The following is a 12956-nucleotide window of genomic DNA, read 5'->3' as shown; positions in this document are numbered from 1 at the left end:
TAGGGTACGGGGTGATGAGCGTCGGGAGGCATGGATACCCTCGATCTCCTAGGAGATCCCCATCGAATTGCCCTGCGATCAAATACAAACTTTGAGCTATCTTGCACAAGCACAACAATTTTATGAGGTCTATGATATGTTCATAATGCAACGCACCCTGTTGAAATGTATTGCTCACATTGGATGTGTGCCATCAATGCACCCAATTAGGCCTACATTAGGAAATCCTGAAATATAACACCCAGATGAAAATCAACAAGGATAATTTCGGAGCCATTTGGGAACACTTAAAGTAGATAATGCTGACCTGCAAGTTGGTGAAACTCCATTTTCATGCGTCTCGTGGGTTTATGGCCTGGAAAAACGATGAAGTTACGCAATAACCGCTTCTGCGCAAGACAGACGCAGTGAGGCAGACGGTAGCTTTGTGTGCTCAGCATCTCCTACACTGTACAAAAAGCTACCCGTCGCAAAAAAACGGAAAGCTATGCAAATTGTTTGTAGTGAACTGAGGGCAGATCCACGATTGGTAACATTTACAATGTAGGGTTGGAGAAGGCTATTTAAATATATCAAAGAATCACGTGAAAAACGATATCTCTCCAGCAAAAAGTCATCCGGAAAGGACAATATGTCGTGCCGTGGTCTAATTAATCTCTCTGTGAATTGCACTAATTATTTGCGCTCCGATATCAATAGGCGAACACGTAAAAGCTGCGATAAACGCGGGTTTAAGCAAAACCGGGTTATCTTCCAAACTTAACCTGCGCAAAACCTGCTCCGACCAGGTTTGATTGAGAGCATATGTTTCTATAGCAACTTACATACCGTGTTCATTTTGGAACGGAAAACCTAGGGTTGCCGCTAACCCTGGGTTAACTTAGCTGGGTAAGTGATAAAACCGGCTTTGTGGAACACCCCTCAGGTCGGAACTACAACATAGCCTACGCTTACACACACGTAGGCTATACACACAGGCATGCAAACTAGTCACCTTTCGGCGAAATTCGCCGTTTTTTTTAACAAAATTGGCCACTTGTGTGATTCGTGGAGATCCATTGAGAAAACATTGAGGGTGGGAGGGGGGTCTACACTCTTTATGTGGGGAAGTAGGCCTACTGATCGTCCCGCCCGGCAGGTCAACTAGCAGGCGCTTGCTGCGTCGCAAGCAAGTGTCCCTTTGTAAACAGTTTGGCGCAACAATCACAGGTTAAAACACAACCAACTTGAAGTCATTGGCAGACGAGTCATCCCGAAATTCACGCAAAGATAAGCATACTTACATTTCTTTCAAGCTAATGTTATGTGTGTTTTCGCTAAAATTGGAATACAATAGGCCTACAAGCTGAAAGAAACCACCGCTGTCCTGTAAAGCCCAGTTCAAACCAAAGATTCGCGACGCAACGACTTGCAACGAGACGGTTTTAGAACGTCGCAGGGGAAAAGTTGCAGCAGTGTGAACTGGTCGTCGCAAGGCGTCGCAAGGCGTCGCAAGGAGTCGCCAAAGATTGAACATGTCAAATCGCCAGGTCCAGTTTTAGAACGCAACGATGTGGCTATTTCTCTTCAGCCAATCAGGACACAGCACAGAACAATTTAGGCTTATTAAATAGGCCTACAAGTTGTAGATCCTTATCTTTGGTTCCAGAACAACGATTGTAGATAACGTTAGGCTTGAGCTGATTCATTGACATTATTTTAACGGGACCACCGTTACCGTTACTTAGCCGTTGTTATGGTTGCTGCCAGTCCGACATGTTCCCATTCCGACAGTCCTGTGCGCGTATGCAAATTGTGTACAAGCCCATTACTTTTAGGATTGATGAGTATTTGATCGTGAGAAAACAGTTTTACCCCGAGTGAGTGTTTAAAAGAATGAATGAATGCGGGTGATGCTTGGTGCGCTTCGTGTGCGCGCCCATCTGTCTAAACACACGCTAATTAAACACGTAACGCATAATGCAGTCCATGGCGATGTATATTAACAGGGGGACACATGCATATTATGAACACAAGTCGACAACGATAATGTATACAATAGCTACTGGTAACAAACGATTTTTGTTAATGTGTTGCCGCATATCATTAAATAGACCCACAGTTGCGGCCATCGAGGACCGCGTCCGCATATGTTTTAAGCTGTCTTTGCCGCAATTTACATGACGAATCAGTGTTTATTGCATGTTACGCCCAAAACACGAGTCCAGCCCAACCATTTTAGATTTGCGCCGGGCGCAAAGCTCATATCTCGCCGTCATAATAGCAACAGCGGCATAGAACCGCCCACAAAGTAGGCCTACTTTGACTTTGCGCCTTGACGTCTACCAAGTATGCTATAGGACTACTGCATGAGAAAATTTTGATCGATATTGCGCAACAATCGGGAGATGAGGACCCCCCCGAATATTGAAGGGTATTTCACACACTGGTTATAATTACAATGATCCTAAATCGTATACAAAAATAAATACATTACCTGGACTAAAACAGGTTAATCCGTTAATGATATATTTCAGTGACATTAAACTATTTACGATATACACCCATCAAAAGAATGACAACGATCAATTTTATGTAATCATTTTTATTTAATTTGTTGTCTGAACCTGCAGCCACTTTTATTCATCACTTGCATTATTGGATAAAGGTTTTCCCAGGATGTCTGAAAACCTTTAAAACTGATAGTAAAGATGTAACATTTGTAGGCTAAAAACATTAAGTTGAGGTGCATATGAGAAGTCATGCAAGTTTGTCTTTGGTATGTGTTGGTAGCTCTGAAGTCCCAGATGAGGTTTTGTGGCCCCAATGTTTCCAATAAATAAATATTTTACAAAATAAGCCTTAAATAAACACAAAACAATAATCCATCTCTTTCATCACACTGGTTTCTAGATTGCAGCAGCCAACTCAATGTAAGCCACACTTTATTTTCTAGAGGGGGCAGTACAACCTGAGTCCTCTTCAACAGATGTGGCGCTGAAAGTCCATAGGGTTAAACAACAAAAACCAGTGTAGCCACCCCCGCTCTTTGCAAATGTGCCATTTCAGAGTTCTCTATAAAGCCCGGCTTCTAGGAATCCGCGCCGTGTTTTCTGATTAAACTAAATGTAATGTCTAGGAATCCGCTCCGTGTTCTGACTATACTAAATGTTATGTCTAGGAATCCTCTACTTGTTTTCTGACTAAACTAAATGTAATGTCTAGGAACGTCTGCCTCTGCTTCCATTGGTTCTAAACACACCAACATCAGAAAGTTAAAGATGTTTTTCCTATAGCAAAATATATATAAAGCTTTCGAGTTTACTCAATTACGTTGAGATAATGTTTGTATTTATTAGCTAACCTAATCAATACCCCTGTTCAGTGCACTTAGTACAGACAGATTTCAAAAAAATTTCAAAAAAATTTCAAACATTGAAAACCAACTATACAATCTGTATTTCTGTTCTGTTTAAATGATGACTTAAATTAATGATTTTATTTACATAACCTTTGTAGTGACGTAATTACAAATGCTTCATAAGTTAGCAGCAATATATGTTCTATAATCCAAACCAATGGTGAATACATGACAGTAACTGTCATGTAGCCCCCGATGAAAAACGATGGCCCGCCCATCCCGGCCCAAACCCCGCCCATCCCTGACCTCACCCCCTCCTGGTTGGAGTCCAAGCCCTCTCAGTTCTCCGTGTCCGAGGAGTCGGAGGGCTGGGCCAAGCCGGCCTGCCGCTTACGGACGTTCCAGTGCAGGCACTGGGCCAGGCTCTCGAACCAGTCGTACACCAGGTCGTGGCAGCAGATGGATGGCACCGGGTAGCAGGACGCCGTGATCTTGATGCTGCAGAGGGGCAAATAGAAGTGTGTGTGTGTGTGTGGCAAAGTACCCTACATGCCTACTGAGTGTGTACATGACCAAACAGTGCAGTGTGGGGGCACACTGTGCGCACACTCACTGTACCTGCGGAACACATTCCCCAAAAGTATATGCTTAAGATATGGCTTGTAGTGTTGTGTATCGTCATACATAATACGTTGTATATACATTGTGCGGGCCAAGAGTTTTGTGTGTGTGTCATATTTGGGCACATGCAAGTTGTGTATGTCTGAATGATATGGTGCTAAAGGGGCCTGGTCGGGGGGGCCGGAGGACTACTGACCAGTCTCCATGCTGGATCTCCTGCCTCTTGCGGCCATCAAACGAAACCCAAGCCGTGTTCCTGGCATCGGGGGAGAGGGTGATCTGTGTGTGGGGGAGGGGAGCCGAGGGGATTTCAGTAATTAATTCATTATTAGTTAAAGCAGTTATTAGTATTATACAGCTAACAATAACCCTGGTAAGGGACCCCCCAACCCTACTTAAATAATATATTAAAAAATGCTTCACAATTACCGTAGTCAACAGCAACACCTTTAGTAACGGTTAATGTACCCTTATTGGAGTGTTACTGTTGATTTGACTCCATGTCTCATAACACACGCTGCTCATCCCATCCAGAGTTTGAGTGCAGCAATGCCCGGTCTCACCATGAGCTCCACGCCGGCCGGTACCACGATGGGCCTGAAGGAGAGCGAGTGGGGACAGATGGGCGTGACCATGATGGCCGGGACATTGGGATGGATCATAGAGGCGCCCGCCGCCGCCGCGTACGCCGTGCTGCCTGTCGGCGTGGAGACGATCACTCCTAGTGGGCCGAGAGAGAGAGCTTTTGTTTAGAGTGCAACGTGACACTTTTCTTCAGCTTTTTGTTTTTTTGTCCATGCGTGATTGTTAAATATTGTTTGAACAGATTTGCCTTATTGGGAATGCTGGTGGATATGATGAATGGGACATGATGAAACTCAGTAAAGCTCAAGATATCCCTCTAGTGGGTAAGGCTGGTAACAGCAGTGTAAACTATTTACTCAAGGTAACCAGCAGGGGCTGTAACGAATGTAAATGCAATGTTGAATGTTTATTAAAAGGTTTTAATGTGACGGATTCATTAAAAAAAAAATATATATATATATATATATATATATATACAGTATATCAATTCTGTCTGCCTGTGGTGGCATGGATGAATTAGAGCCATGGGCCTCCATCGAGCAGCTATCTTGGCCCATATTGGATCCAAACGCTAGCGGTGGGGGAACCGCCTGACAAATTCAAATCCCCCACACTGTTAGCTTTCAGAAACACTGGTGTACAAAGGCCTGTGTCGTGGCTGCTCTCTCACCGTCGCCCTGCACCGACGTGATGAGACGCCCGTTCAGGTACAGATCCACGTTGGATAGATAGGAGGACGGGCCCCTGTCCACCACCACCTCGTTCAACACCTGCACACACACACACACACACACACACACGATATGTGGAGTCAAATAATCTTTTGACAACAAAATAACTGATGACAGCAATGATAACTTTCTCTCACAAACGAAATCATGGCACAAAGATGAAAATATAAATCAATTCCACATTCCTCCTCCCTTGCGGACAAATAATTTCTGGAGCAGTTAGACCTAACTACCCCGTCCCGTTCCCCCGTCCCATGACGTTCAAATCCTGGCATCACAGGCCATCTCACCATTACCAACACCATCACAGTTCCTGTTCAGCGGCCTTCCTGTCTGCTTACCAAAACGAACATCAACTAGTGCAAAAACTGCCAAAAAGAAGACGCTAACTCTTTGGACACGTAGATAAGGTGTGCCAAGAGGGCAAACGGCCCCTCTTCTTCCTCTGTCCATCTTTGAGCCCTGATGAAGGCAGCAAGATTGCTTTGTTCTTAAAATAAGCTTTACCTGTGGTTTTGATATAACTGTGTCCTGCTTTGGATTTACTGGCCTTGTTTAGTTTAGTTACCATTTGGAGTAAGCAAAATAAAGTGATTGCACCATAACGAGTAAATTCACAAAATTTGCAGCAGCTTTGGAGCTCAATAGGAGTCCACTCATATTGTAATGTCATTATTAGAACAATCACACGTCGTTCGCCACACACACACACACACACACACACACACACACACACACACACACACACACACACACACACACACACACACACACACACACACACACACACACACACACACACACACACACACACACACACACACGTCCAACTGGGGCTACAGACACGCTCTACTCTGACGGCTCTAGACTCAAACGTAGGGCTCAGCCCGTTCTACCAGACCGTCGGTGACTGGCCGGCTGGGCCCGACGTGAGGTCATCACGGCTGAGGCCCAGACTCCCAGACCGCAGCTGCTCACCAAACCCACCGCCTTCCCGAGGAGGGGGGGTCAGAGCAGGTGGTCCTGGTGACAACATGTGGTGTGAGCTGTGGAAGTCTTCCAGTGTGTGTGTGTGTGTGTGTGTGTGTGTGTGTGTGTGTGTGTGTGTCACACTAAGGGCATCAGAGCAAACTGACATCACTCGGCTCAGCCGTTGCCACGGTCTCTACAGCAACAGGCTCAACAGAGCCCAACAGTATCCCACCCCTCCCTCCCCACCCAACTTTATTTCTTGCTCTTCCTCCAGCTGCTTTATTATGACTGTTGCCATGGTGACTCGGACATCGTGAGCTGGTGCCTGCGTACATCCTTGCGCAGACTGAAGCAAACACGCAGATGGAAATGTTTGGAGTCAATTGCCAAGGCAACACACACACACACACACACACACACACACACACACACACACACACACACACACACACACACACACACACACACACACACACACACACACACACACACACACACACACACACACACCTCTTTCAGGGGCTCGGTTGGGAGACGGTTCTTGTATATTACATAATTTGGGTGTGAGCTGAGCAGCAGGGGAACTAAGCGGTGACATTGGGTTAAGGTCAGAGCAGCCCCAGGGGGAGATACTCTGTAAACTGCACTTGTATCAATACAGCTGCACTGGCCAGTCACCTGGCATCCCATAATAATGACACACTGCAGCCCTGAGGACTGAGAGAAAGATGATGTCAGAGTAAGATGTGCTTAGACGCCACAACCGCTTGGGGTTCTAAAGTCGCTTTTCCACCAACAGTACCAGCTCAACTCGACTCGATTCAACTCGACTCGGTTTGGTTCCAGGCACATCGCGTTTCCATCTAAAAAAGTACCTCTTCAATGTGGGCGGGTCGTGGAAAATAACCTCTCCAACATGGGCGGGTCGTCATTAGGTTTTAGTCACGGGAGACGCGATTCCCAGGAAATCTGAATCTGATCAAGACTATTTCCTGATTCCCGGGAAAGGTTATGATGGGAAATAAAATAAAATAAAAAGCGCAATGACTGCGCGTCTATTGTTGTCATACGGTAACGTTGATAGAGGCGAGCCCTGGGAAAGGAACGACACTAAAATGAAACAGCGAAACGCTGATCCTCCGGAGCCGGTCCGTGGACTCCAGCCACGCCAGACACACACAACCATGCCGGACACACACAACCACGCACAGCCTAACTCTAGCCCCGGGAAAGAAGCGACACACACGGCGAAACGCTGATCAGTGTCCCCCTCGGGAGCGGGTTCGTGGACTCCAACCACGCCGGACACAACTTAACTTTGAGTGATTATTCCCATTTACAGCCGCTGGCCAGTTGCATCAGTTGCCAGCAGCCTGTTTACGTCACACAAAAGTACCTACTCCGCTCGCTTGGAACCTCGACGGAGGTAGTACTAAAAAAAGTACCCGGTACTTTTTTTCCCAGCCCCTGTACTTTTTCTAATAACTTTCAATGATAACATATTTTTTAAAACAAAAAAAGTAAGCGCAAAGAGGCAGAATATAAACAGTGCTCATAGAAAAGAAGAAAAAGCCCCATGCTCTGCTAGTCCCACAGGTAACTATAATACCAGGTGCCAAACTAACTTGTTTTGTAGCGCAGGACCTCAAAGAAAAACCACAATTCATGGCCCTCACCTGGAGCTGCAGGGTCACCTTGCCGGTGTCTCCACCAGGGGGTCCGTGAGGGCTGAGGAAGCCGTTGTGCTCCTCCCCCTGCTCCTCCCCCCCCGCCTGCTGCCCCTCCTCCTCCTCATGGGGCTGCTGCACTGCAGCCTTCACCACCTTCACCTTCAGGCGGCTACGCAGCGTGATGGCCGCGTTGCCTGGACGCACACGCACACGCACACACACACACACACACACACAAATGTAGTTCATTGTTCCACAAACCAATCATTACAGAATATCATTTAAGCTAATTGCTTTTGTATATTTAAATATATGAATATCGATCAAAGCTCCGAAAGGAATTTTCAGACTCGAACCAATGTAGTATAAGAAGCATCAATTCACGCCCCAGTTTGCTGATATTCCAACACATTATTCTATAAACCAATACATACAGACAGTACAACACCCCTACCACATATTAAAGAACTGTGGGTACCTTCCAACACTTTGGCCACCTCCGTCTTGTAGGACTCAAACTTGAAGGGAGTGAGAAAGCCCAGCGAGCCCAGACGGAAGGCCATCACTGGAGGAACACTGCCCTGAGACAACAACATAAACAATCAGCTGAAGAGATAAGCCCACTGAATAGGGAAAGGTTTCAATTCAAGTGAGACTACCTGGAACAGAGAGGAGGCGTAGAGCAGAGTCCCGTCCCCGCCCAGGCAGATGATGAGGTCAATGCAGTCCGAGATGTCGTCAAAACCTGGGCTCCATCGAAACCAAACCGGGGATCAATTATTTGATAAAACACCAACGCCTGAGATGAGATTAACAAGACTTGTAAATCTCATCACCAAGCATTGCACACATAAACTATTTGGGTTTAATAAGAAAGAAAAAGTTAAATGTTACGTTTATTATTGTTTGTAGCAGCCTCACAGGGCAGATTGAGAGTCAGAGAGATCGGCAGAAGACGATATGAAAAAAAAAAAGCCAAAAAAACACATCACTCTCTGCTACCTCCCTCCTGATGAATCTCAAGCATTTAGTAGTGATGCATTCAGTCTGCCACTGTCACCTGCCTCTGTCAGGTGACAGCGGCAGGCCTGCAGTCAACCGGACCAGACCTTCTCAGAGCAGTTCACTCACTAACAGCTGACAGTTGGCTATAGCATCTCTGCATCAATTACACCCAAACATCAAATCTAGCGCTTTAAGCTCACCTACAGCACCTTTAAGCCAACACTATTAGTTAGCCTGGACTAAAAGTGAAACATACCATTCTGAAGACATTTTCAGCTTCTGAGAAAATACCACCAAAAAGATGTATCCAACGAACACGCGAAGGTGGACAAGGGGACCGACCGTAACCTCACCTTCTCTGAAGGTGCAGAGTTGGTTACAGATGGATCCAAACAGCTCGTCATCTTTGAGGGTGCTGTCCTCCACCACTCTGCGCTCCACATACACCATCAGCTGCTTCTCCTTGGACGCACAGACGGGATTGGTGAACACAAGACATGTGACGCGCAATTCTCAATCGGGATGTTTCCGTTGACTTCGTAGACTTGCCTAGAGTTAAATGTTATTTGTTCTGTTATCTTCTTGACAGATTTCTTATTTGTTAACTTATGAATACCCTGCTAACTGCCCTACCCTGCTAACTGCAGCCTGGTTATGATGACCCGGTTCAATAAATTAGTTTCAAATTGCACCCAATTGCCGTAGATCTTGAGAAAACGTGAAGGCATTAGATAGCCACAGGTTCTCATTGCTCTATTGTGAGTAGTGCTCAAGTAGTACTCAAGTAGCACACAATATCACGGGAGTACTTCAATTGACTGGAAACCACTTCAACCTCCCATCCATAGTCAACGTACACACGATCCCCCAGTAAACACACACATCACCCAGCGGGAATGGACAGTAGGGCTAAACGATTGAGGAAATAATTTAATTGTGATTATTTCAACCAATATTGCGATTGCGATTTAGTATGCAATTTATTTTTTAAAGTTCCTTATGTTCTGTAGTATTCACTCAACAAGCAATAAATCATTCTATAGTATGACCAACATAACATTGGTCAACAGTCAGTCAACATAGAAATATGTATTAATATTAATAAATATAAATACGAATCTTACTGATCTCCAGTCAGTAACAGTAACCACGGTTTGTTTTTTTAGCGCAGCCTTTGCGATTTGCAAATCGCGTTCTATTACATCGCAATGTCAGTTTGAATTTGATTAGTGGGTCAGTCCTAGTGGACAGTATAGCAGACAGGGCAGCGTACGGTACCTCCACAAGGTAGCGGCAGAGCTCCTTGAAGGGCTCCACCAGGCTCTCGTCGTGGATCTTCCTGATGACCAGCACGTTGGACGGGGGGTTGTTCCAGGTGAGCCTCTGGCTTGCCGGGTCCTGGATGTGCCTGGAAGGACACACCAAATGGTTAAAAACACACACACACACCGATCAGAGACATCGCAGGTACAGACTACAGATTCAAAAGGGGTTTAAGGGTTTCACAAATAACAAACCAAATCTCAAGAAAGTAAAATATTTTATAAAATATTAAATACAATACTACGATGTAATATTTTCAGATTTTCTGTTTGTTTCACATAGAGTGTGGATAGAGTAAGATAGGATTTAGGATTGGATTATTTACGCATTATTGTTAGATATCAACGTTAAGGCTGAATGAGTATCACCTTCGGTCATCCATTCATTCATGTAAAACACAAGGTGGATATAAGGTCCAAACTCCAAACGTAACACACTTTCGGTTTTCCTTCCGTCTGTGTCTTAACAGCTCCCTGCGAGTCTGTTAATTCTCTCTCATATCTCTCACCATGTGTGTCTTCTTCCCTTTGAATCGTTTGAATGGTGGACGGCAGACATGATGGCACAGAGCTCAGAAAGTGTATTCTCAGACAGGTCCAAGGCTATTGTGGTATGGCCTGACAAACTGACAATCGGGAATTTGTTGAGTCTTCAATGGACCGTCCCACTTACGGTCAGCACCCAATCACTGCTTGCCCATGGCCATTCTATGTTATCTTATCTGACAGGGAAGTGTTGTGCAAGCTTCTGTGTCAACGTCCAAACAGAGCAAAAAATGAATCAAAACAAATCAAAAACACGTCTTTCATGTGACGTTCATTGTGTTCAACCTAACCTGTTTGAACACTGTCATTACATCAGCAATCTTACATGACCGAAGTTGGATTGGGTAGAATACAGGCTTTGGGTCCAAAGTGGGTGGCGGGGTATGGTCCATGGAGAAAATGAGCTCTCCTGCAAAAGGGAAGTAAGAAACAAAAATATATAAACTATGTTGTATTTGAAAATAAATGTAATTGTGTTAGGGTGACCAGACATCCCCGGTTTCCGGGGACAGTCCCCGTTTTCAGTGACATGTCCCCGGCTATTGCTGTCCCCGGAAATCTCCCCGGATTTCACTGTGACTGAAAGAAAGATCCGACCCCCCCCCCCCCCCAAACAATCCCGTCCGACCGCAAACCGCCCCCGTCAACAATCCCATCCGCCCGCAATCCCCCCCCCCCCCCCCCGTCAACAATCCCGTCCGACAGGGGGGACGGGGCAGTGTCCCCGTTTTGGTTTTCTATGACAAAAACACTACACGTTTGGAGGTTTTTACACCGCTGAACCCAAAGTGTCCCCGGATTTTGTCTCAGAAATCTGGTCACCTTAAAGTGTGTCCAACTACAGTGACCACAGTAGGTTTGGCAAAGTGTAGCACATAGCAAACCTCTTGGGAGAGCCCTCTTCCGCCGGCTCTATTGCGGTGCTGGTCTGGGCCGACTGTTCGCGTTGCCCGGGTAACCTCCGGTGCCCGGTCTCCTGGAGCGACGGTTGTGGCTGTGACCTCTTCCCCTCTCGCCGTCGCCTCGGCGACTTGGACGGACGCTCCCGGTGTTTCGAGGTCCTGGGTGGCTGCGGCCCCTGCCCGCTGTGGCCGGACATGGTCAGCCCGATTTTCTCAGACTCTGCCCGACTGTTGTCCATATTATCTAAAATAAAGACGCAATTAATATTTTAATAATTAATGAATTATAATAATAAATTAGTAACAACAGACCAAAGCAAGAGAAACATCATTCATGGAAGGGTTTCTCCAAGTCAGCTATTCTTGAACGCGCGTCGATATGTGATTATTTTAGTAAGATAAGGAAGGAAGCAGTCATCGATAAGCTAACGATTATCTCTTATTAACTTGTTTCTCTCTCATTATGGGACATTATAATGCATGATAATGTTATGGTTGAACCTCGTTATATAAAGTCCTATATAAACATCGATAATATCATTACATGGAGACAAGACTAATTATTTTACCAAGTCCACTGAATCCACATCAGGAGCTCTCTGGTTGTTGTGAAGCTAGTGCGGAGCTAACAGACCCTACGAGTCCGACCCTTCAGCTCGCCTCCTGGTGGGTATGTATCCGCTGCCAGCTCATCGGGAAGCGAGGAACGGCGATATCTCATAAATGACCCCTACCCAAGCAATAATAACGTTTTGTCAAAGGTGAAGCATTGTCGCCAAACTCAGAAACGGGTAGCAAGAAAAGGCAACATCCAATCGGAAGTGATGTTTCCAATGGACGATGAATCAAGGATAGAGAAGCCACACACGGGGTGGAAATAGCGCCGCTTCTGCACCTGGTGGTCATATTGTGAAGCGACGGCTTGCTCGATACACTTCAAGTTCAAATATAGGCCATGTTTTTTTGTGTGTTTTAACTATAACGAACTAAGAGACACAGATTCTAAACTTTCTTACATTCTGACCTAATGACAAATCTTTTGATAAAGGCCTACTAATTGAAAGTGTAAACCTATTTGGTATAGCGATGTAGGCTCTAGGGCAGTGGTTCTCAAACTTTTTATACCACGTAGGCCCACCTCAGAAAATATTTGTCTCCTCAAGTACTATCATTAGGAACAATGTTATAAAATAACAAACTACAGTAGCGTAGGCCTGCGGCCCTATTCTGCTACACACAGTTCACGCCGGAGGCACATTTAA

At 45.5% G+C, this 12956-nt stretch overlaps 1 protein-coding gene across 2 annotated transcripts; it reads right to left on the bottom strand.

Annotated features, from left to right (window-relative positions):
* Positions 1–2578: 2578 nt before the first annotated feature.
* nadkb (NAD kinase b) lies at positions 2579–12494 on the bottom strand. 2 transcript variants are annotated; one of them, XM_084481107.1, is made up of 12 exons: positions 12264–12494; positions 11677–11938; positions 11118–11201; positions 10203–10332; positions 9278–9386; positions 8579–8664; positions 8398–8500; positions 7926–8113; positions 5217–5316; positions 4525–4682; positions 4158–4240; positions 2579–3838 (listed from the first exon to the last, which is right to left on the bottom strand). In XM_084481107.1, the coding sequence occupies exons 2-12, from the start codon at positions 11931–11933 to the stop codon at positions 3679–3681; spliced, it is 1458 nt and encodes a 485-aa protein (XP_084337233.1). In that variant the 5' UTR covers positions 11934–11938; positions 12264–12494; the 3' UTR covers positions 2579–3678. The 2 variants fall into 2 exon arrangements, with proteins under 2 accessions (XP_084337233.1, XP_084337234.1); XM_084481108.1 differs by lacking the exons at positions 11118–11201; positions 11677–11938; positions 12264–12494 and adding an exon at positions 10756–10965.
* Between the last annotated feature and the right edge of the window lie 462 nt (positions 12495–12956).

Source organism: Micromesistius poutassou (assembly GCF_964030765.1).
Source record: "Micromesistius poutassou genome assembly, chromosome: 16".
Taxonomy (NCBI): Eukaryota; Metazoa; Chordata; class Actinopteri; order Gadiformes; family Gadidae; genus Micromesistius; species Micromesistius poutassou.
The sequence above is the reverse complement of the archived record's forward strand: the minus strand, read 5'-3'. Positions and strand labels throughout refer to the sequence as shown.

Coding starts and splice junctions, on each gene's coding strand:
- nadkb (XM_084481107.1), bottom strand. CDS start 11,933: ATGGACAACAGTCGGGCAGAGTCTGAGAAAATCGGGCTGACCATGTCC. Junction 4,683..5,216: donor CACGTCGGTGCAGGGCGACG/GTGAGAGAGCAG, acceptor TCGGCCCACTAG/GAGTGATCGTCTCCACGCCG. Junction 4,241..4,524: donor CGGCCGGCGTGGAGCTCATG/GTGAGACCGGGC, acceptor CCCCACACACAG/ATCACCCTCTCCCCCGATGC.